The sequence below is a fragment of the Ahaetulla prasina genome, chromosome 1 (assembly GCF_028640845.1).
Source record: "Ahaetulla prasina isolate Xishuangbanna chromosome 1, ASM2864084v1, whole genome shotgun sequence".
In the NCBI taxonomy this organism is placed as follows: domain Eukaryota; kingdom Metazoa; phylum Chordata; class Lepidosauria; order Squamata; family Colubridae; genus Ahaetulla; species Ahaetulla prasina.
In genome coordinates, this window is record NC_080539.1 from 331174395 (window position 1) to 331200288 (window position 25894).

Genomic DNA, 25894 nt, shown 5'->3' on the forward strand with positions numbered 1-25894 from the left:
GTACGACAGGGGTAGAGCGCCCTGTTGGCGCTCCGGGAGTGCGTCTCAAGAAACAAAGGTCGACGGGACGTTGGAGGGCGGAAAGGTTGCGCGCTCTCAGCCTCAGGAGGACCGGAAAAGGTAGCTCTAGTTTCACCTGGCTTTACCCCACCCACCCCCGCAGTCCTTCCAAAAATTTGGGTGGCGCAGGACGCTTTTTGGAAATCCATTTTACCCGCGGCTAATCCCCAACTCGACATGCAACTGAATTCCTGTTCTTTGAGAATAGATCTTAGACCTCCCCCGTAGACAGAGATGAAATATTTCACAGGATGACGGGGTGTCCAGAAATATTTGTGGCTGCCCCTCCTTTATGATTTCATCAGTATTTATGAACAGTAAGAGTACTTTTTATTCTGTTCCAGTACGATAAAAAAAAAGATACTTCGCGATAGATGCCGTCTTCCCTTTTAGTCTGTTTCCCAACTCTTTAGACCAAGGGGCCTCCAACCTTGGCAACTTTAAGAGTTGTGGACTTCAACTCCCAGAGTTCCTCAGCCAGCAAAGCTGGCTGAGGAACTCTGGGAGTTGAAGTCCACAAGTCTTAAAGTTGCCAAGGTTGGAGGCCCCTGCTTTAGACGGTCAGAAGTGCGAAGACCGGTTGTAAGTCACTTGTTTCAGTGCCGTTGTAACTTTGAATGGTTGCTAAAAACAATTGGAAAGTTATCCACGTCACTGGTTTGTTATTTGTATATCCCTGATAATTATTAAGGTATCAATCAGTTTCGTATGTATGTCCAATGTAGCACCTTTTTTATATTGTTTTTGTAGCCTTGAACTTTGTAGTTTCAGTCTTGTCCAATAAAATTTGTTCCTCTTCCTATTTATAGAGGCAGACACCGTTAATATTAACTTATGGGTCCCTTGTTCAAAAATATCCTTCAGTATGTCCAGTGTTAAAATAGTTTGCTCCATTCTTTATTAGTAAGTCAAATTTAAGTGTTTTTAATTGTAATCTTTTTTTCAGGTTCCCTCTAGTGTCCAATATTCAAATTGTATCATGTTTCTTTTCAAGAAACTTCAAAACAAAATAATTTTCTCACAGGAAGGAGTCTTATAATTAATTGACAAAACTTATTTCAAATCCAAAAACATAGTGCTAATCAACTTTTGCTGTTTATTTCAAAAGAATTTTCTTTAAAAAAACAATTAAGTCCTTCAACTTGGATTTAAAATGTCTTTTGGTAAGAAACCTGGTGCTGTAAAATGGTTCCTAATAGCTTAGGTAACAACCAATTTCCAACTTGGTTTGAGAGAAATGGCTATTCCATCATTTCCAGAGCTCAAAACCTACTAAAGACTTACGTTCTCCTCACAAGGGGCACTTCTGGGTCTTGTCTTTGTCCAAAGAGGAATTATGAAGAGACAGTCTATTTGTTAGTTCTTCATTCTGCCATGGTTGTCAGCTCTGACTTCAGTTTGCCATTTCTTTCTTAGAAGTCCCCATTTCCAATTTTTTTTCCATTATGAAAATGCATAATCCAGCCAAGGTTTAAAAAGTTCAAGTTTGGACTTGAATAAGCATAATAGTGCAAGGGAAACACTACTATTTGATGATTCAAACCAAATATAGTCAGAAACCTGATAGTTTTTCTCTCAACTCTAGGTGGCTTAGAATAAAAAGCAATCCAATTAAAAAAAAAACACCAAGCAATTGATACTCATAATAAATGACCTGGCTCATACTTATACTTCCCTCCCCATGGAGCTGTGCTCTTCCTGGGCCAAAGCCCAGCGGGATAACCAGGTTTCAAAACCCTTTCTGAAGCCAGCAGGGTTAATTTATATAAGCTAATTTAGACCATAATAATATAGTACATCATATTCCTGGGCCCAGTGGCCATAGTCCTTTTTGTGTGATGCACTATTTTCAAAAAATTCAAAAAGAGCTGAAGGTAAGATAGGCTTTGCTTTAACCTCAAATTATAGCTTGTTCTTATTTATATTTATACAAAGGTAATTGTTGTATCTTACATACCACAACGTATATTCAATTTTATTATTAAATTTTTATGCTGCCCATCTCCCCTATAAGGCAACTCTGGGCAGCTACAGATTATTAAGGGGTTGGGACTATATCTGAAGTATGTATTTTCTTAAGCACCTATGTTTGATGGAGGACAATGAACCAAATGATTTTTGCCCTATGGAATATTATGCCTGTCCCTCCAGAGGAATGAGATTGGCTCCATCTCTGATGTCCTTGCAGAAGTCCGCCAAAACCTGGCTATGTTGATAGGCTTGGGCATTTCAAGGAAATGGTGATTTAATGAGGTAGCTACATTGTTTGTAAGATCTAATTATTTTTTCTAGCAATTAAATATGTTATAATTATGAAATTAAAATATATTTTAATATTAATTTTCAATATTGTGACTTTGTTTTTTTATTGTACATTGTTCAGGATCATGTTTGGGAGATGGGGGGGCATATAAGTACAATAAATAAATAAATAAATAAATAAATAAATAATAAATAAATAAATAAATAAATAAATAAATAAATAAATAAATTCTAGAGCATTGATCTGGTTATAATGGCAATGGAATAAAAAACATTATTAAAAAAGGCCTTGGCTATGAAGGAAATCCAGATTTCTTTCAGGTTTTCCACCAAAAGTAGATTCTATAACTTTTCTGGTTTAGGAATATTCACCATTACAAATGGACAATTTTCAAGGTTGTCCATTAATGTAATCCCCAAGTAAAGAAACGTTCAAATTAGTAAAAATCTCTCCAAAAATCTACTGCATTAACTTCATGTAAACCACGAAGTGTTTTACCACAAGTTGACATTTAAAAAAGGTTCCATCTTTTTTAAGTGCACATGTTAAATGGAAAAAAATATTTTAAAAATCTTTGCTTCATAACTGATATGGTATATATACTGTATATGTTTTGAAAAGATACTTTGCTTTGATGAAGAGATATATTTGAAAGAAGTGGACCTAAATTCATCCAGATTCAACTTGTCCACAAGGACACAATTTATTGGAAAAGTAAGAAAAAATAAAACTATGTTTTTTACAAACTAGTATGATTTCATTTCATGGCTTCTATACATCTTTTCATATATTTCTTTTCAAGTAGTAGCTTAAACACAATTAAAATGAATGCATGTAGCTTTATTAACTAATGCTGGTTTTTCCCCAAAAGAATGTGCAGTAAATATGGTAATTTTTTGTTAATAAATAAATTAGGCAGATCTAAAATAGCTACCTTCAGTTTACTGACTGACAAAGCTAGATACACTCTTACAGTATTTATCCTTGGACCAAATCGCAGTGCTTGTACTTCTGTAATAGTTTCACAGAAATCAACAGCATATGAAACAGGAAAATAGGAGGCATTTGGCTTTCATATTTAACTCTCTACTTAAATAACTTTTGTAAACAGATATTATCAAAACCAATTTTAATATTGTGTTATTTTTATAGTATCATAATCTGTGTACATTTATTAATCATTCAGTAGCAAAGAATGACACATCAACATGGTGCAATATAATAATTTTAAAATAATTTGCAAAACCTAATCAATTTCACAATATTTTTTTGTATATCTGGCAAGTATCCATAGGTTTAATGAGTATATCATTTGTATCCAAAACTATAGTCTTAATATGTATATGTAAACAGAAAGTGTGCTTAAAGCATTTTTAAAAAAAAAAAACTATTTTAATACAAAATGCGAAATTCAGTCATCCTGCAATATTTGTTATGTAACATTTGACTTTCAGAATAAAAGTAGCTGACAGAATTTGCTGCCCAGTTTCCCTTGAATAAACAGTAAGGTGCATGAATGAAGACCATTCATGAAAAGCCGCAAATATGTTGCAAGAAGACATTCATTAACATCTGATAAAATACATACTCATACACATTCATTTATGTATATCCATTTTTAACACATAAGTAACTGTGCAGGGTTCATTTCAGATTTTACTAATGCATATTAATAATGTGGCACGGAAATCATGGCATCAAAATCTTTTTTAACTTCCTCACTTCAAAATTAATATGGAATCTTGGAAAGACTATAGCTCAATGGCAGAGTACATGATACACATGTAGGAAATCCCGGTTTAATTCTAATTATCCTCCATTAAAAGCAATTCAGGTAGCAGATTCTTGCTTGAGACTGGAGAATCACTGCCAGAGTAGATAATTCTAACTTAAGTGGACCAATAAGCTGATTCAGTACAAGGTAACTTAAGTCCAACTTGATAGTATTAATACTTACAGAAATATCTAACAGAAGATAAAATATTAATACCAACTGAAATAAGAATTATAATAACATTTATCAACTATATCCAACACTTCTGACTTCAGTTAATCGGATTCTAGGTGTTGGCTGAATATATATACTAGATCAGTGCATCATAGCCAGTATTGACCCAAGATTTAGTAAAAAAATACTAAAGGCATTTTTAGAGTAAAACAAGGAAGAAGTAAGTCTTGACTCTGCTATTGGAGCGGGTTCCTCCTGTGTGCCCATCAAATCAGCTTTGGAAGATTGGAATGCGTGGAGGCAGATCTGGAGGAGCAGGAGAATAAAAGTAGGATGTTCCATTTTATGATGATGATTGTAATACTCTTGCACAGTCTTCCAAAATAGGCTTGATGGTCTGCAAATCTCTTGCTATTCTTAGTCAAAATGTTAACTGATTAAACTCTGGAAATAAGCTGATTTACAGTAATTAATGCATGTAATTCAAATATTTCTCAAAATGAAAAATGATTTTTTTATATTCAGTCCGTTAATCTGGAATCTTAGAAGTGCACTGTAAACATGATACTTAGAATGCCTTTGAGCAGATATGTGAAACTACAAATTTTTAGATTTCACATAATCTTGTTTAGCAAAATTCCAAGGCCTTGCTCTACAATCAGGTGATGCTTGATCTTCCTGTTAAGAATACATCCTGCAAGAATAAGCCATCACAACTGAAAGAGCTGCTCCCCTTACAAAGATCGGCAGATCCCGTAAACTCAACCTGAACATCTATGGATCAGAAACATATTGCATGAGATTGTATTGTATATTAATACCCCTTTTCTCACTGTTCTTCTGACTGAATAGAAATCACCCAGAAGGTCAACAGTATAACCATAAACTAATGAGATTTTATTGTATAATAACCAAATTGTTTTTTTTAAAATTCTGACCCTCAGTCTGAAATCTCACAACTGTATCTTGCTTTGGTACATCAATGAAATGAACCCTACCTTTATGCCACCCACACAGAATTAATACAGAATGTAGCGTTCAGATTAGAATAAATATAAGTATTTGTCATTTCTTCTCCTCTGTATTCAAGCTGTTTGTAACAGTTTCCAAGGACATATTCATGGCGGCTTGAAGCATATCATTTTCACTCATATCACCACCTGAGAAGAAACAAGAAAATAAGATATATTAATTCTAGAAGATCAACAATTTAAAAAGACAGAAAAAGATCTAGTTCTGTTGCTCATAGTTTACTAGTCCAAGACAGGAGTGGGGAACTTCTTGCTGTCAGACAGGCTATCCAGGAATTCCCAAAAGACCTATTAACCATTTCCTACTTTCTGCTACCAATTATGCAGTATGGGCAGTCAGATCCACTTTACCTATGTTTTTTTTTTTTAAAAAAGTTAAGACACTGAATCACTGTAGACATTATGAATTTGGCTTTCCCATTGACTTTGCCAGGATTGTTAAGTGAATCACTGAGGCGGTTATGTGACTCTGGAGTCCCCATTGACTTTGCTTGTCAGAAGCAAACTTGAGAGGTCACAAATGGTAACTATGTGACCCTGGATGCTAGTTGCCAAGCCTGAATTTTGATCATGTGATCATAGGGATACTGTGACAGCCATAAGTGAAAGGACCAGTCATAATTCACTATTTCCGCACCATCATAACACTTACATTCACTAACATTGAATGAATGGTTGTAAGTCAAGGACAACCTATAATATTTCAATCATCATAGAGACTGATACTGAATTTATCTGATTACCATACATTGAAGTATATATATATAAACATTGCACCAACTTGATGGCTTATAAATGTATTGGATGCAATTCTGTTATTTCTAGATACAATTTCCAATGGACACACTGGCTGGAAATGACGACAGCTGTGGTTCAGTAGACCTGAAGGACAGTGGCAAAATTGATGAAGGATGATCTAACAAGTAGAACTAGGTATACCTCATGTAGATGATTTTACAAATACAAGGGAAAAAGAAGGAATGTTTCACATTACTGTTTCAACTATTATAACCAATACTACAGATAAGGAGACAAACATGGAGACAAATTCCATGTGTGTCTAATCACACTTGGCCAAATAAACTATTCTGTTTCTATTTCTATTCTACAGAGTTATGAGAAAAGGTTCCAAGTTAGAAAAATATAAAACCCTTAAACATTTAGCTTATACATTTACTGCAGAACTACCATAAGTTTTCAGAAAAACTAAACCAAACAACAAAAAAATAATAAAGCTGATATAAATTATAGAAGAAAAATCAGCAAATATTTTATTTATTCTATTACATTTATAGTTTACCTTTCCTGTTGGGCTAAAAGAAACCAACCATATTACAATCAGTGAGGAACTGAATGTGAGGCTTTTTAGCCTATCTTGTTCATTTTAAGCACTACACCACAATGGCTCACTGGCCTAATTTATGAAATTTATTCTATTTCATTAAGTACCAGAAAGCATTGTCCACACAAAATGTATTTGCTGCTTCTGGTAATTTGTTCCCAAGCCTTTTACACCTTTAAAGCTGAGTAAGAAGTGATGCTGAAAAACGTTAGCCACTTCTGAATTTAACACAACATTGCAGTGATGATATTCACTGGCTAGTTCCAATGTGCATTCTGCACTAAGTTAAGTTTTCTAAAGTTAGTCTCATATATAATGCATTATGAACTCCAGCCACAGATTTTCAACATATGGCTAACGGCAGATAAGTATCTATGGCATCCAAATAGGTTGGCTATTAAGGGTGAATTTTACCCTGTGCCATTGACACCATTAGACTTAGAACTGATTCTATGAGCATTCCCAAGTTACAAATGTAATCAAGAGGAGTGATCCAATTTAGAGTAGATTGAACAGTTTATTTTCCCAGTTTGTTAGTCCCCATCTATTACCGAGTTTAAGCATCAATTCAGAACAGGTACTACCATGCTTCTACTTGATGAAAAAGGACAGAACTGGGCATCATTCACACACTGGTACTTCATTGTTATTCTCTACATAACCTCTATAAAGTAGATATTCAAAATAATCACAAAATAGTATTTTGGAAGACATCCCCCCCCGGAACTGCCATAGGGCAGAGCAGCAGTGCTTTCTGAAACAAGTTGTCTAAATTTCAGAGAGCATTTCCCAAAGGATATGCTGACCAATGATACAGAAAGCTAATAAGATACTTGGTAAAATGTATTAAACAAAATAAAATATATACGTGGCTCATCATTTGAAAGAACAACTGGAAAAATGTGTTGAAATCTGGCAAATAAAAGCAATACCTGTGTCATTAACTAGTGCGTGTGAATTTGTAGCTGCTTCACCATGGAATTGTGGAATCTGAACTTGCTTTTGCATCTGCTGCTGCTGTCTACAACAATCAAAGAGAGAAATATGCAGCATTAATTTTTATTATATGTAGAAAAGCCTATAACTTTATGATTCCTTGCCTTTCTTCATCCAATTTATTTTTTTCTATTAAATAATGAATATTTGAAAAGTTCATAGTACAGGGAGCTAGATCGATATATTTCAATTTTTGCACTACACACATTAACTCACACATATACATGTATGTATGTGTGTATATTTAAAATATTCAATTCTAAAAACTGATCAGATGGGTGTAATACTTAAAGAATTAGCCAATAAGTTTACTAACAATTGTTGACAAAACTCCACATTTTGGTCTTTTCTCCTAGACTCCACTTTTCTCCTAACTCAGAATACACAGCACAAAAATATTTTGGGATCAGACTATTGGGAATTACATCTAATTCCAAAGCCAGGAGATGAGAAACCATGGTTGAAAAGGTTAAACCAGTGTATTCTCGGAGAAAAAAAGAAACAAAAAAAATGTTCCCAGGAGCACCTGGAAGTTCTCTGATCAGGATATGGAGTTTGGCACATTACTAGGGTAGAATGTGCTTCCGTACAATAATTATAGTGATGATTATTAGAGGAAATTAAGTTTTCCTGTTGATGCACTTTCACTTATTACCTTTCTTTGAATTAATTCAACATAAAACTTTCTTCAAAATAAAAATGATAATCACAGATGCATGTACATAAAATAGATAAGGATTATAAGAGTACCAATTGCTAATGAATGTATTTTATCATTACATAATAAGAATAGGAGATTTATTTTGGTACCATATCCAAATTAATTTATAGTCTAGAACAAGCCTAAAGAGAAATTGGGTACAGTAATATGCTTGTGAAAGAAGCACTAAAAAGAATGATATCAAGAGACATGCAGTATAGCATTTTCAATTAAAAATAGTAACACTGCTGCCACTTTTGAGTAAGACAACATGAAGTTTGCCAAGCATTACCGTAATCAATGAACACATAAATATGGCAATAGAGATCAATTATCAATTTGCTACTGGTTTATAGTTTATACTGCCCTAAATAAAAAATACTTAAATGATAAAGCATCATACATTCATTTGCATTTCAAACTGGAACAATCATCTATATAACTGACCAATGAATTAGTTACGTAGGTAGCGTGATTTGCCCAAGTACGGAATCCTGCTATCTGCAGCCAGCATGGTGCCTCAGTCTTGTACTATAATATCAAGCCAAAAGAATCAAGATATTTGCAAAACTGAGTGAGTGGTTCAGGAGTTTAAGAACCAGTTAAACACTGGTATGAGTTAATTCAGGAAAAAAAACACCTCTCAGCACTCTCCTAGTACTTTGGACTACAATCCTATGTTCTAACCAGCATAGTTGGTATTAGAAAAGATAGGAACTGTAATCCAAAATACCTGAAAAACATCAAGTAATAAAGTAATATCACTTAACAAAGGCTTCTGGGGCTTGCCACCCACAAATTATGCTTTACACAGTTTACATTACTTTTCAAAATAGGCCTGTCTTCGACGCCGCAACTCTTCTGATGGGAGAGATTCAGTTTGGCCTGTTGCAGATGAGTGTGGAATGTTCTGTGTGCAACAATCTGAGAAGCCACTTCGATGTTCTCCTAAAAGTCACACACACCCACTTATTGGGAAGGTTAAGTTAACCGGGATATTAACTATGTTTCGCATAAAAAAACAAAAGCAATCTACAATGCACATTTGTGTAATAATAATCACCATCATATAACAGAAGAATTAAACAGTAATAACAAGAAAAAATATAAAAATCTTTTTTTAAAAAAAGCAACAAAAGCAACTGCCATCAATCATACTTTAAAACCTAGAACAAACCAAATCAAACCAAAAACATCCCCAGACTGGTTTCCTTCACAGCTGGCAATAAAAAGGCTGGTGCCAGTTAGACATGTTCAGGGAGGACATTACACAAACCAGGACAAGATCCTGGCTTTCATCCTGACTATAGAATAAATGGAAGCTCAAAACGAACACTTTCACCTGTGATCTAATAATGCATGTACTAATAGTAAGTTTTTTTAATATCACTGGATTTTAAAACCAGGAGACTGAGAGGTCTAGTCCTGCCTTAGTAATGAAAGCCAATTTTGTGGTTTAAGGCTGTCACTTTCAATTCAACTCACTTATTTATAAAAATAAATTTAAAAAAACACTGGTATAATCCTACATAGTACCTGGGCTACCAACTGAATGTTTCATATCCTCTTAAGTCCTATTACATTGTAAATAGCTGTTGGATTTGGACATTATAACAGCATGGGTAATAAATACCAATACATATTTTAAATCTTGAGATTATCAATATATTTTACATGACTATGATTAATATGAAATAAAGGAGAGCTGCTCAAAATTAAAATCAATAATAGCAGATTTGTATTTGCACAAACACATTTTCTAACTCAAAAGATAAGACCGATTTCCTTCGGATGAGCAATAAAGCCAACTCTTACAAATCTAGTCTCAGTGAGTTCATATATATTCTGTCTTCTAAATGTATCTAGCTGCTAGTTCCATTTCAGCCAGACCAGTTCAATATGCAATGGATCCAGCAGGCAGGACAATGACACACAATGCCAATATATTGTGTATTTTTCTCCAGGTTGGGTTCTGCAGAAAAATAAGCTGTCAGAACAAAAACTATCCAGGTAAGGTACAGCAGTGAAACCGGTAGAGGCCTGACTTGGGAAGCTGGTGGAAAGTGAGATTGAGAAAAAACCTTTGTTGAAGTTAGACAACATGAATCCTGCAGTGCGTCAAGGTAGTTAGGATTACAAAAAACATTACAGTAGCCCTCCTTTAGTGACCACAATAAAGACCAGCAACTTAGTTGTTAAGCAGCAGTTGCTAAGTTAACTGTGACTGTGGTTATGAAATTGCTTAAGTTTTGTTTGTTTTGCAGGCTTGTGAAGATTATAAATGTAGCTAATGGTCATAAGCATCATCACTGTTACTTTGAACAGTTGCTAAACAAGACAGCTTAGTAAACAAAGCAGTTACTAAAAGGGGACTACTTATACAATGATTATATTTCACTGTAAATACCTTATAATTGGAATTTATGAGAAGGCAAGTCTAGGCCAGCAATTTTGGGAATTCTAGGCAATTAAAACTAAAAAAAAGTTAAATATTTGCACCTCTGTCTTAGCATTTAGTATTTTATTTGATATGCAATTATATCTAAGCACAGTACAAGGCCTGCTATCTGAGCAATAACAATCCTGGGAAGTTGGCTGTGCTGAGTGTGTTTATCTGGTCCAAATTTATCCAGTGTGCTTCCATAATTGAAACGGGATTAGAAACTAGCTTTCCCCATTTGTATATCAACACTTTAGTCACTCAATTCTCTTGGACTATAGTACTTTAAACTGCCTTTATGCAATAAACAAAAGTGTCTGATGTTTTGAAGGGAGGGAGGGAGGGAGGGAGGGAGGGAGGGAGGGAGGGATGAGTTGAAGTGACACTGTAGTTCTGAAAGACAAGTGCAACTATGGCTTATTATGCCCTTAGGAAGAACTTTGCTAGAGCCAGGAATTTCAGCCTGCCATGAAGCAGATAGAAAGGCAGAGATAGTTAAATCTTTTAATAACTGCCTAAAACAGTCCTGAAATGCTGTCACCTTGTAATAGTATTAATAGGAGACACAATATTTTGAAATTATTATTCCTACCTTAGACTTCAGAATTGGGTTACTGAATTAAGAGAAAAAAGTAACATTACTCTTTTTGTTTTTGCTCTGATGGGATGGAAAAAGCAAGATGCTAATTTTGATACTTAACCACCCTTCTGCTACCAAAGCACTCTAACTGCAGAGCTCTGAATTGTTCGTTCTCATTCAACTTTCCTCACACTTTTCCATATGTTTGAAAGTAAAAAAGAAATAATTTCTTGCCAAATACTCCATTTGCTTTCTTCAACTTAGTATTAAATCATTCAAACTTGAGAATAAATCCTTGCATTTGGTCACTTCAGAAAAAACACCACTCTGCTCCAGAGAATAAATTTCTCTGAAAAGCTTAAATGATTCCAAAGCATCTCACTAGATGAAACACTGTTATTTACTAGAGTTGTGCAGCATTTGAAAATGATTTGGAATAAATGCTTTTGATTTAGAGTTTGTGCTAAGTCTAAATAAATTCTAACTCATTTTTAAAGTGTGCAAATCTTATCTATAAAGACATTTTAAAGGTATATAATGCTTCTGTAAGCAGAAAATTTGGTGTAAGGGTGACCTTGGCTCACTTTGGGCCAATTGCTGTCTCTCAGCAATAGAAAGTAAGTCATGGCAAACATGTCCAATGTCTGACAGACAAAACTGCTGGTACTAGTCCTTGCAGTCACCAGGAGTCAACACTGACTCAAAAGACATACACACAAAAAGCTTCAGTGCAGTTTTATTGCTTTGTTGTATTATATTTGAATAAGATTAAGCATACAAAATATCAATTCATTTTTAAAATCAAAATATAATCTTTCACCTTGCATACTAAGTTGAATAGCCCTCCGGAGATCTGCTTCTTCATCCTCCATATCAATTTCCTGTCTGCTGAGTGCAAGTGCTTTTTGGAAATTTTCTTCATCTTCATCTAACATATTGGTATTATCAAAGGACTGGTTAACATCTAGTGCTTGTTCTAAGTCTGTTTTTTGCACCCTGGAAAAGTTAAACAGAAAAAAACATCCTTACTCTAAAGCCAAATGCTGCACTATGTCTGGATGAGTGGTAGAGAGAAGGATTTAGTTTTTAAAAGATACAGTGAGCAGAAAAAAGATGGCTATCAGTTTCTTCATGTTTGTTTGTTTGTTTGTTCATTTCAGAAGCATCACAATTAAAATAAGGCATACCATATGACATAAAATTTAAAATATTAAATACAAGATTAATGTATCTCCAAATTAAACAGATCTTGTCCAAAAACTAGCAACATTGTGTTCTGTCATGCTGCTGCCATGAGGTGCTTAAGTGTACACTGATCAGGACATAAACGGCAGCTTTACATACTGTATGTGTCGTTGTCTCCAGGTCACCAGAATCACAAAGAATAGAAGTCAGAAGTCTCTGGATCTTGTACCCATGCACAGTCTATTAATGAAAGCAGTGAATTTATATATAGCACCGTTGACACTATCTTTAAGATTCTGCTAATAGCTGCATTTGCACAGATAGCTATGAAGGTAGTCCAAGCCTCTTTTTAAAAGACTTACTTTAAAAAAATTTCCAATTGTTAAGAAAATATACAAAAATGATGCAAAACTTATTTTGTGTTTGGTAGATCTCCTATTAGACATAGGTAATATCTTTATTATAGGCAAACACATATTTTGGTTTATTCCATGTATAAACACAATAGTATCTTCTACTTTTTAGCTCCTATTTCTTTGTTCATAATCAGGCCTCAAAAATACTTACACTGAATCCATTAAATACAAGTATTTATTTACCTTACCTCTGATCTTTTGATTGCAGTGTCTCTTCCCCAATTAATTTTGGCCTTTGCATTTGCTGCACCCGAATCATTTGCAGTAATTGATCAGCTTCACAATCAGGTAAGTCACCTTTTACAACAAATATTGAATAACCTATAAAAGATATAAGGATATGAACAGATTAGGAAGATAATCTAAAAATTAATATAAAATACAGGAGTTAGTGGGCAAGGCAGTAATGGATAGAAAAATGTTCTTTATCAATAGTAGGCAATTTGGTTATGCATTCTGCATAACTCAGTCAAACAACACAGGAAAAGTGTTTCCTTAGATGAATATTACAGCAATATTACAGCATTCAACATCTGAAAATTAGCATTACCTTCCTGTTGTAGCTGAGCCAGAAAAAGTGCAAGGTAAGTATCAGATATTAGTTCTGGACCGGTCAAAAGAGAGTTCAAATTGAACCACTGTTCAAAGAAAGAAAATTAACATGCAGTGTGATTATTAATAATATATTTTAATACATAGCAAAATATATACCTACTACCGGGATTAAAATAGTTAAGTAAATATATGGTATATGCGTCAAAGATAAATAAAGTAACTATTTTGGATTACTACTCTGTTTCCCTGAAAATAAGACCTATACCGAAAATAAGCCTTAGCATGTTTTTCCGTGTCCACCTAATTTAGGCCCTACCCCAAAATAAGCCCTACTTAAGAGCCTGCGCAGCTAGCCAGCTGCCCATTCCAGCTGTTTGCTTGTGGTGCCGCAGCCACGAGGTCAAATACAAAACTCTTAGTTTCTTCTAGTCATTCTCAGATAATATATGCAAGTTAATGGATGCATTAGCATTTAGTTATAGGGGGAAAAAACAAGACTGTAGTCAAAGGAATGCCTTGAATACATAGCAGGAAACTTAATACATTGCAATTGCTGCTTTAGAAGCATTTATTGCAATGCAAATGCCTGGTTTTAAATTAGAAAAACTGATGAATCAGAAACATCAAGGGAAAAAAATCTGGCTGCTCCTATCTTGTCTAAAAGGTAAAAGGTAAAGGTTCCCCTTGCACATATATGCTAGTCGTTCCCAACTCTAGGGGGTGGTGCTGATTTTCATCTCAAAGCCAAAAAGCCAGCGCTGTCCAAAGACATCTCCGTGGTCATGTGGCCAGCATGACTAAATGCCAAAGGCGCATGTAATGCTATTACATTTCCACCAAGTAGTATTTTTCTACTTGCATTTTTTTACATGTTTTCGAACTGCTAGGTTGGCAGAAGCTGGGACAGGTAATGGGAGCTCACCCCATTATGTGGCACTAGGGATTCAAACCGCTGAACAGCTGACCACTTAGCCACTGCATCCCTTCCTATCTAATCGACATATTGTTAAACGTTCCTGTTTGTCTCTTCTAACCTTTGATTAGCAAAATGATGGGGCAACAATTTTTGAATCAAGATATCTGAAATATGTTTTTAAATTTAAAAAATGTGTACAAAATCCAAGACACATTATTCCTATGGAATTGAAATTTCAAATTTCAAATATCTTAAGATGCAGCTATTACAGCAACACCACAGTCAGCTGCAGTCACGTGATTGTGATTTCCAATGCTCTCTGCCAGCTTCCCACAAAGTCAGTGAATTGGAAGACACTCTTGTTCCCACTGCTGTTCTGCCAACCCATGGTTGTTTTATATTTAGGTAAGTAAATATTCATAAAGGATAATCCAAAGGTTGTAGGTTGTCTAATACACATTAACATGAAAAATCACCTACAATACTGAATAGTAGGAACAAAGCAACTCTGGGAAATAACATTTTGAATAGAACCAAAATATTTCATCAATTGAATCAATCAATCAATCTATCTATCTATCTATCCATCCATCTATCTATCTATCATTTACTACCTACCTACCTATGTATGAATGCAGTGTTTGTCATTACACATGCACTACATTTGGCTGAATTTATAGCTGATTCCAATGGCAAACCTGACATCAATTTTAAAGAAGGAAAACAAAGAACTTTACCTGTTTCCCTAATTTTCGAACTGTAAACCAGTGCTCTTTATAGTTACAAATAAAAGATCTTTCATTTCTGAAAATAAAACACAAAGTATTCAGAGAATTAAATATTTGAGCACAGAAATATTAATCAGTGTAACCATTTTTGCATTTAGAAACACCATACTTTAGTATTAAAGCTACGATTCAGATTATGTGAACTTTTCATCCACAGATAGTTCAGAATATTTAATAATATTGTTTTAGAGATATATTTATCATTATATATGCTTGATAAATACAGACATACTGATGATGTCATTAAGCAGATATCATTCAAAAGCAGCATTCTATAATGCTACAGATACTGAGATGTCATGAAGGCTCAGGGGACAAATGAATATGTAAAGCCTCAATAATATGAAACAGAAAATGCTGTGTGGATAAAACCAGAACTTGAAGAACTGAAGGAAAGGATAAGAGTTTTCTTTTTCTTGCATAACTGTTACTATATTTAAATGGAAGCAGGGTGCTAAAAAATAAAATCTTACATAGGTTCGATCCCGAGCCTCTGATACTCTGGGCTGTTGAAGAGGATTAGTTCTAAACCCCAAACTTTCAAGGCATTGCTTATAACCTGTCAAAAAACAGCACTTTTCATGAGATAAATCAGTCAGTTATAAAATTTAAGCAATGCAACCATTTTAGAACTATAAAGACAAATATATTAACTAAATTCAGACACAGTTGTATTCAGAACAGACCACTGAAATCAATGGAACTCCAGTAGTCAGGACTAAAATCACATTGATTTTAATCGGTTTGCTCTGATTAAATCTGGACCCATCCTATTGTTTCCACTAAACTTGAGAGTGGGGGAACAACCATATTTCATTAAAAGAAAATCACTGGGCTAAGTTAATTAAGAATTAACCTTCATGAATCTACATTGAGCAGGCCACATATAAAATACATTTAAGGGAGGATAACAAATATACAATTTGAAAACTAATTTGGTCTTTCAGAAGACCAATTGCATTTGCAGGGGAAATGATAGGAAGAAAAAAGAAACAATTTCATTTCCCCCCCACAAAAGTCACATTATACACTTGAGTTGTTATTATCAGCAGCTATATACAATTTGCTCTGGAAGCATCAATTTTATTCTGATATGATATTTAAAATCTATTGATCTATTGATCTAATTCGTTATATAGTGAAGTCCCATTTCAGCTGACTATTTTAGGGACGAAGTGTCCCTAATTCAGGAATATCTGTTAAACACATAATACATTATTATACTGATAGGTGCCATTTGTGTGAATGCATGATTTATATCTTTACCCAAATTACATGATGCAAATGCTGTAAATCACTGCAGAAATTTCGTTCTTTGTGAATGAGTCTGCTGTAATGAGATCTATAAACTATAGTTTTACTTTATATTCTAAAATACATTCATTTTTTTCAAGGACAAGATGTTAACCACCATTTTAAAATGCCAATAAAATAATTAAATGTTGAGTAACTATCCCAAGGGTGTTTTTTCAAAAGGCAACTGAACTTTCTTTGTTCTTTCTTAAAGACATTTCACTTCTCATCCAAGAAGCCTCTTCAAGTTCTGACTGAATGGTGGAGAATGGATTTATATTCCTATAAATATTCTTGTATGACACCACTGAGTTCCTGTTTACAAGATAGTTCTATCAGCAATTCCAAGAAGGTTCCACATCCATTTGCACTATTAAGGTGATCCTAAAGACACAGATAAACCTCCAGGTAGTCTCAACAACTCCTAAAGAAAGTGCTAACAACCAGATGACTGCAACGAATATAAATCCTTCCATTCTCCACCATTCACTTAGCACTGAAGAAGCTTCTTGGATGATAAGTGAAATGTTTTCAAGGAAAAACAAAAAAATCCAGCTGCCTTTTTAAAAAGCACCTTTAGGATAACCATGACCCAGATGACTGAGAATCTCCAGAGACATATTGAGTGACTATTTTCACGAGAGGTATATTTCTAGACATCACTGAGTCCTACAAAAACTCAGTATATTCTGCATATTTTGGACAAAGTAATCCATTTGTTCTTAAATTTCTTGTTTGAAATACATTATTAGTATAAAAATTGTTTGCCAATTATTGGGATATTAAAGAAAGAAATTCACCTTGCTTCACATTTTGTAGAAGAGGAGAAAATAAAAGCAATATATAGAAAAGTATAATGATAAATTGCAGATTAAGTCTGCCACCTTCAGTGATTTCAAACTTGATACAAATATAGTCAAGGCTGGATAAAGTTTACTTTGTTGTTACAAACTACTATACTTTTCAGAGCATATATACTTTGTAGCTTGCATGGCTCTGAAGTCTTTGTTCCTAGTTTACTTATTATTTACTTAGCCTAGTTATTACATACAACAATTATCCCAAAGCAGCCTACTATAAGGACAAGATAAATACAGATACTCCTTAAATTATAACTATTTGTTTAGTGACCATTCAAAATTATAATGGCAGTGAAAAAAGTGTCTTATAATTAGTGCTCACACTTACAACTGATGTAGTATCCTCATGTCACATGATCAAAATTTGGATAGCTGGCAACTGGCATATAGAATGGTTGCAGTGCCCTGAGGTTATGTGATCATCATATGTAACCTTTCCAGTCAATTTCTGACAAGCAAACTCAATGGGGGAAGCCAGATTTGCTTAATGAGTCACTTAACAACTGCAGAGATTTCTTTAACAAGGTAAAATTGGGCATGACTCACTTAACAACTGCCTTGCTTAGCAATTGTCCCAATTGTGACTGTACGTTAAGGACAACCTGTAATTAATTATACAGGGATGTTGTAACAGTATGTGAGGATAAGCTTAGTTATGGGAGGGGAAGAGATGCTACCAAAGAGAAAGTGGAAGGTTTGTACTATTAGACTTACAAGATTCTGTTAATGTAACCTTACAATCAAGTAGAATTAGCTCATCTGGTCATGTTTCCTGTCCTGTTTATCTGGAAATGCTGACATCAATTTTGAGTAGAAACTGTGCGAGTGTGTGAGAGAGCACATATTTGCACACAGAGGGAGCCACTTTTACCTAGGAAGCAAGTTTGCTGTAGTTATTAAGCCACCAGGTTAGAAACCAGAAGACTAAGTTCTGATCCCACCGTAGGCTTGAAAGCTGGCTGAGTGACTTTGGGCCAATCATTCTCTCTCAGCTAAACTCACTTTATAAGGTTGTTATGAGGAAACTAGGAGAAGGGAGGAGTATTAAGTATGTTTGTTGCTTTGAGTTTTTTTAATAAAAGTCATAAAGGCAGGATAAAAAAATTCAATATCAATCTCCCACTGTCTCTTTTACAGCTTGAGAAATTGGTGAGTTCCTTTCTCTCTCTCTCTGCCTATTATGCAGCTGCAAGCCATGCCCTCTCTTATTTGATCATTCCCTAGGCTGCATCTTTTCTCTCCATCTCCTGAAGTCATTCCCACATGCTTATGCATGCAAACTTTTCACTTTGTAATGATTTATTTGGAAAATAGAAATACTATACACATATATCTTATAAAAAGTACATTTCCACCATCATTGATGTACAATACAAAGGAAGATTTTTAGTAATTACATCATAAATAAGCTAATCTGTTTGTCCAGAAAAAAACTTAATGCAAACTTTTTTTAAATCCCAAATGTATTACCTTATCAGTTTGCCCTGGGGAAATCTGTCCCATCCTAACTTATATAGAAAAATTATATAAATTATTAGAATGCTAATATTCTACTGAAAATCAGTGGGATGCAAAAGCATGGAAGCTATTTACAGAATTCCAATCACAATGGAGGTTTGAAACATAAATAACTCTCTGTAACCATGGATTTGCTCTTTGTACATTTTGGGAGGCAAGCATTTACTTTAAGAAATGTATTCACTGAGCACAGCTGTTTCCTAAACAGCTCTAAAATAGGAGCCCAGGGTATTTCAATAAGCATTTTTAAATGCTGTATTCTAACAAAGTTTTCACAAATTATAGAGCAACTGCTTAGAAACTGCTTACTTGAATTGAGAAGAAACCACTATCATCCATGTTTCCTGAAGGTTGCTGTTCAACAAAAAATGCAAAGGAAAGAAGATTAATTTATGTGCTACAAAAGCTTTTGAAAAATCATATGTAGAGAATAAATTCACTTAATCTCAGTAAATCTTAAACTTCATTCGCTCTAAAAATACTTTTAATGAACCATTCTGAAGGCATGAGAACAAACGTAACTTTCTGGGATTTATAGGTTACGTCAATGAGAAACAGCAGATAAACTATGCAGATAAACACCAAGCAAATACAAGAACCTAGTGATTAGTACAGTAGCCTTTTTCATTTTGCTCTTTGTATACTCATTTGTGGACATCAATATAAAAGCAGCTTGGGACAAAATAAATTCTGTACCTGAAGTTCTCCAGTTTCTAAAAAGAAGTCTTTAAAAATGTTAAACAGAAACTTCATTAAGAAGTTGACTGTAATTGTAATACAGGTAATTCTCATTTTACAACAGTTCATTTAGTGATCAAAGTTACAAAGACACTGAAAAAAGTGACTTTTGACAGTTTTTCACACTTATAACCATTGCACCATCTCAATAGTCACGTGATCAAAATTCAGATGCTTGATTGTTGCAGTATCCTGGAGTCATTTGATCCACTTTTGCGATCTTCTGACAAAGTCAATGGGGAAGCCAGATGTTACTAATTTAACAACTGTAATGATTCACTTAGCAATAGTGGCAAGAAAGGTCATAAAATGGGACAAAACTTACTTAACAAATGTTTTATTTAGCAACAGAAATTTTGAACTTCATTGTGGTCATAAGTCAAGGGCTACCTGTATATGTGGAGATGCTATTCTAAGGAAGGAGAATAGATAACTTTACATTTCATCATTCTGAAATTCAGCTTCAATATAAGCTCTTTCAGTAAGAAAATATGCAGAACAAAAACTGTCAAATAAATGTAAAACCACCTGAAGAGCTATTACCTGTAAAAATGTTCTATATTCTTCACTAGAAACTCCACCCTCTGCCATTCTTATTCTCTCTTCTTCATCTAACTGCTGTGCAATAGAAGACAGTTCCACAGGACTGAAATACTCCCCTTGCAGTAAGTTATTCAAACAATGCTGGGCACACAGAGAAGCTTCTTGCTAAATTATGGGGAAAAAAGGAAATACAACATTGTATGATCTTTTCATGTTTATTGTTCAAAAACCAGAGCAAATATAATCCTTTTTTTAATTTAATTTTTTATTTTTTCAATATAATGATTCCATCTTCAATTAAACAGTGTGTTGTCCGGGTACAGATATCTTTGTAAAGTAATAATCAAAATTTACAGCAATATTCATTACTTTAACATTAATTCTATAATATTAAAATGATATTAAACATAATATTCATAATATTTGTTTCTCTCTCTTAACATATCTTCTTTCACTAATCTTTTTCTTTTGAATTTTTATTTTTTATTATCTAACCACTGATAAAATAAGTCTGATGTCATGTAATATTCAGTTTGTTCTTTTTCCTTGATTGCTAGCGTTAGTCTATTCATTTCTGCACATCCTAATATTTTCCTGATCACATTCTCATCTGTTGTGATCTCTTCACTTTTCCAATTTTGTGTAAATACGATTCTAGCTGCAGTTAATATATGAATGATTAGATATGCATTCCACTTATTATATTTTTCGGGTAAAATTCCCAAAAAGAATATTTCTGTCTTTAAGTCAATGTGCTGCTTTATCATTTTTTCCAACCACATATGTATTTTTGTTCAATACTTTTTTGCCTTTGAGCATGTCCACCGCATATGATAATATGACCCAGGTATCTGGTGGCACTTCCAGCATTTAGCCGACTTATCTTTAAACATGTTTGCCAACCTCGATGGCGCAAAATGCCATCTATAAAACATCTTATTATACAAATTTTCTTTATATGCAGTTGACAGTTAATTTATAGTTCCTGTCCCACAGTTTCTGCCATTTATCTAACTCTATTGTATAACCAAAATTTTTTGCCCATATTATCATTGTCTCCTTCACTTGTTCACTTTCCAATTTAATGTCCAATAATTAGCGGTATGTTTTCTTTATCAATTTTTCCTCTGCCCTGTTAATATCTTATCTAATTCTGTTAGTTCTTTATAAAATCCATGTAGTTTAACATCTTTCTCATATCTAGAATGTAACTACACTTGTGAGTACCATGCCATATCAATCCCTTGATCGCTCAGTTCTTGTTTAGTTTTGAGTTCCCCCTTTTCATTCAACGTATCATTGTACCTAACAATATTTTCCATGTTAATAACATTTGGGTGAATCAGTTCTTCCATTGTTGAAAGCCAAACTGGTATCCTCAAATAATGTTGTTCTCTAATTTTTTGCCACACTAACAATAATGCATTCCTAATGTAATGTCTTTGGAAGTAACCATGTATTTTATTTTTCCCATACACGCCAGCCAAGGCATGCCAGCCCAATTGCAAATCGTGCCCCTCCAGAGTCAATAGTCTTGTCTTGTATTCCTCAATACAATCTATTCTTTCACCCATATAAGTACTGCAGCCTGTTAATACGATTCCCAATTCAGTAGCCCAAAGCCTCCTCTATTCCTTGCATCTTGCAGCATTTTTAAACTTATTCTTGCTTTTTTCTATTGCCAGATATATCTTATTACTTTATTGAGTTCCTCAAAGTATTTTTCCCCACTTTTATTAGAATTGTTTGAAATAGATATAGTAATCTCGGTAATATATTCATTTTTATTGTAGCTATTCTTCCTATTAATGATAATTGCAGATTTTTCCATTTCTCCAGATCTTTTTTAAACTGTTGCATCAGTTTATAGTAATTAACTTCCTTAATAGTTATACATCTTGCTATCAGGTGAATCTAATCCTTGAAGTTACCCTGCTTCTGTGTTTAGCCAGAAACAAAGTAAAACAAACACATTGTGATAGCTTCGTTTGTGATTACCTTATATTTTGCACTACATTTTAATGCATTTATATCAATTTGAACTATTAAATGAATACACTGAACATGAAAGTGTTTTAAATAAAGTTCATTGTTTCCATTAAACTATTCAGCTAAAATTATGCCTATGCATGCATTTGTACTTATATGCATGTACAGTATTTATATATAAGTATGTACCCAAACAAGTCCAACTAGTTCAGCATGCAATTGCAGAAACGCATTCATAATCTTTATCATTTAAGTTTCCTAAATCACATCTTTAGTTTTCCAACATAGCTTTTTTATTGTTCCAGCACATTAGTCATACATAATACTGACTATAACCTATTTTTATTACCTATTGTCAAGAGAAAATATGCACATCAGTCAGCTGTCTGATATATATCTGGTTTAGTACTAAATACCAATTTTAATGTAAAATTAATCAGAAGAAAATCAGAACTATGAATTTCCAATATATAACATATATCTGTTTCTAAACATAAAAGTTGCATCTCTCCATGAGGACTGAAGTATAGGTATGAAGGTTGTAACAAAGCAGAACTTTAGTAGAAATCATGATCAACAACAGAATATTATTGACTATGATTTAAATTATTAGAGTCTTCCTAACTGGTTTAAATCAATACGACTTAGATCAAATTTCTCCAGCATTAAATACCTCTCAGTATCAGTTGCTAAACAACATAGATGGCAAAGTGCTATTACACTCACATCCTGCTTGAAGGCATTTGGTAGACCATTGAAGAAATGGGACTAGCTTCTTAATACAGCTCTTTCTCTCTTCTCTGACGTAAACATGCCTGAAGAAAAGCATTTCTATACATTCCAGGGTAGCTAACTTTTTTTCTTCTCGCCAGAAAAACCCTCTGGGATGTTTTTAGGGACATGCAACTCTTGGGAGGGGGAGGCAATTAGCAAATTTGTGTTATGCTTAAAAATGTTCTTCCTTAATAGCTAGATTAGTTGGATACAATTACTTAATGCTATTAAATCTCTGCCCTCTTTCCAAAACCTCAGAGAAAAGCTATTTGATAGGAAAATGACAACATATCATTGGCTTCAGAATCAATCTGAAATGTAACATTTTATCTTCCCAAAAAATTTACATCTAGATTTCAATACTAAACAAAACAAAGATTGAAAAGAAACCCAAACCATTCTCTTCTCCCAGCAACAATTATTCAGGTTATACATAATGTTGATGTCAAGGTAAAAGGGATCATATTAATGGCAGGGATGCATGGGGCACAGAGTTTCAAAACAACCAGTTCCGTCAGTAAGGTATAAACACATGCAGGACGTATAACATACATGTATAAACACAAATAGCTGAAAGGAAAATGGAGTGTATACATACATACATACATACATACATACATACATACATACATACATATATATATATATATATATATATATATATATATATGCAGCACCTCATATAAAACGTTAGTGTTTGGAAACACCAATTCATATGTTCCATGGTACATATGTTCATATGTACCAATGACTGCATCTCCAATGATCCATCAGTTAAGCTACTGAAGTTCGCAGATGACACAACAGTGATTGGTCTCATTCGAGACAATGACGAATCCGCATATAGACGAGAGGTCAAACGACTAGCCTTGTGGTGCAACCAAAACAATCTGGAACTGAACACACTCAAAACCGTAGAAATGGTGGTAGACTTTAGGAAAAACCCTTCCATACTTCCACCTCTCACAATACTTGACAACACAGTATCAACAGTAGAAACCTTCAAATTTCTGGGTTCTATCATATCGCAAGATCTCAAATGGACAGCTAACATCAAAAACATCATTAAAAAAGGACAACAAAGAATGTTCTTTCTGCGCCAACTCAGTAAGCTCAAACTGCCCAAGGAGCTGCTGATCCAGTTCTACAGAGGAATTATTGAGTCTGTCATTTGCACCTCTATAACTGTCTGGTTCGGTTCTGCAACCCAACAAGAAAAACACAGACTTCAGAGGATAATTAGAACTGCAGAAAAAATAATTGCTACCAACCTGCCTTCCATTGAGGACCTGTATACTGCATGAATCAAGAAGAGGGCCGTGAAAATATTTGCAGATCCCTCGCATCCTGGACATAAACTGTTTCAACTCCTACCCTCAAAACGACGCTATAGAGCACTGCACACCAGAACAACTAGACACAAGAACAGTTTTTCCCCGAAGGCCATCACTCTGCTAAACAAATAATTCCCTCAACACTGTCAGACTATTTACTGAATCTGCACTACTATTAATCGTTTCATAGTTCCCATCACCAATCTCTTTCCACTTATGACTGTATGACTATAACTTGTTGCTGGCAATCCTTATGATTTATATTGATATATTGATCATCAATTGTGTTGTAAATGTTGTACCTTGATGAACGTATCTTTTCTTTTATGTACACTGAGAGCATATGCACCAAGACAAATTCCTTGTGTGTCCAATCACACTTGGCCAATAAAAAATTCTATTCTATTCTATTCTATTCTATTCTATTCTATTCTATTCTATTCTATTCTATTCTATTCTATTCTATTCTTGTCCTCCATGTTCAGCTCCCACTTCCTTGTTTTCTGCTCAATGAACCTGCCAGCATGGTTAGGGGCGATGATGCTCCGAAAAGATTCACTAGTAAGCACGGGAGAGAAAACGCTTCCTTGCACCACCCAGCTACAGGAATATACTTTAAAAGCATCACCTTAAAGAGTAGGCGACCCTTTTCAAGAAACGTGACCGCTTCGCCTCCCGAGACAGGCTACGGGAAAGGAAACAATGTTTCAAAGCTCTACCGCAACCACCACCATCCTCTCCTACCTATTGGAAACCCTTCACCCGCCTTGCCTTTCTCAGTACCTCCGAATCACAAGAAACTGGGCTTTCTTCCTATTCTTCCCCTCGGCAGCTTGAATATAAAAGTATAAAAGACTAAAAAGAGATTTTAGTAGCCTTTGAACGACCCAAGGAACCGAAAAGGCAAAGTTTCGCTTGCCGGCCAAGCTCCTCGCGAGCCGCTTTTCTCTCCGCTCGCTTCGCCGTCTTTTTTAACCTCACACCCCACCTTCCGTAAGGGAAGCCAAGAGGCTCACTCACCCTCTCGTGAAAGATGGCCTCCATGTTTATGTGTCTCCCACCGCCACCATCGGCTTCCACACCACATGATCCGACCCAGCCAATCAAGCCACGCTCTGCTCCGTGACCCGCTGCAGCCAATCGCCGAGGCTACCTCTGCGTTCCGCCGAGCTCCCCTTGACCCGCCTCGATGAGCGCAACAAACGCTCCGTAGGAGTCCGTCGCGACGCTATGCGCGCCTCTTGCTGTCGTGCTCCGGCGTTGCCTGGGTGGGAGACGGACAGAGGACAGCGCCGGGGCTGGGAGACCTGGCTGGGGCGGGCTCGCGTCGTACCAACAGCGGGGCATTTTCAAGGACAGGAAGGGCAGGAAGGGCAACAATAGGAAAAGAACGCAACTCTTATTTGCCTACTGCATTTGGGTCGGAATAATAACTGAATGTAATAAGAGTTGGAAGGGACTTTGGAGGTCATCCAGTCCAACCCCCTGCTCAAGCAGGAGATCCTATACCATTTCTGACAAGTGGCTGTCCGGTCTCTTCTTGAAAGTCTCCAGTGATGAAGCACCCACAGCTTCTGAAGGCAAGCTGTTCCATTGTTGGAACCGTCAACAACCGGTGGCAATGG

General features: G+C 35.0%; 1 protein-coding gene and 1 long non-coding RNA gene across 14 annotated transcripts; one reads left to right on the top strand and one right to left on the bottom strand.

The window, feature by feature from the left end:
- Positions 1–39: 39 nt before the first annotated feature.
- LOC131187859 (uncharacterized) lies at positions 40–19249 on the top strand. 2 transcript variants are annotated; one of them, XR_009152646.1, is made up of 4 exons: positions 40–120; positions 13170–13249; positions 14689–14837; positions 19177–19249. It is a non-coding gene; the product is annotated as an uncharacterized LOC131187859 (long non-coding RNA). The 2 variants fall into 2 exon arrangements; XR_009152645.1 differs by lacking the exons at positions 40–120; positions 19177–19249 and adding an exon at positions 132–377 and having other exon boundaries at positions 14689–15161.
- On the bottom strand, positions 3702–25411 carry ATXN3 (ataxin 3). 12 transcript variants are annotated; one of them, XR_009152640.1, is made up of 12 exons: positions 25290–25411; positions 20173–20337; positions 19201–19245; positions 15694–15779; positions 15170–15236; positions 13512–13599; positions 13150–13282; positions 12181–12356; positions 9165–9288; positions 7577–7665; positions 5270–5431; positions 3702–4577 (listed from the first exon to the last, which is right to left on the bottom strand). XR_009152640.1 is itself a non-coding variant. In XM_058162579.1 (11 exons), exons 1-11 carry the CDS (start codon positions 25311–25313, stop codon positions 5337–5339), a joined length of 1092 nt encoding a protein of 363 aa, XP_058018562.1. In that variant the 5' UTR covers positions 25314–25411; the 3' UTR covers positions 3702–5336. The 12 variants fall into 12 exon arrangements, 7 of the variants coding, with proteins under 7 accessions (XP_058018562.1, XP_058018563.1, XP_058018565.1 ...); XR_009152641.1 differs by lacking the exon at positions 3702–4577 and adding an exon at positions 8788–8871 and having other exon boundaries at positions 5382–5431; XM_058162579.1 differs by having other exon boundaries at positions 3702–5431.
- Between the last annotated feature and the right edge of the window lie 483 nt (positions 25412–25894).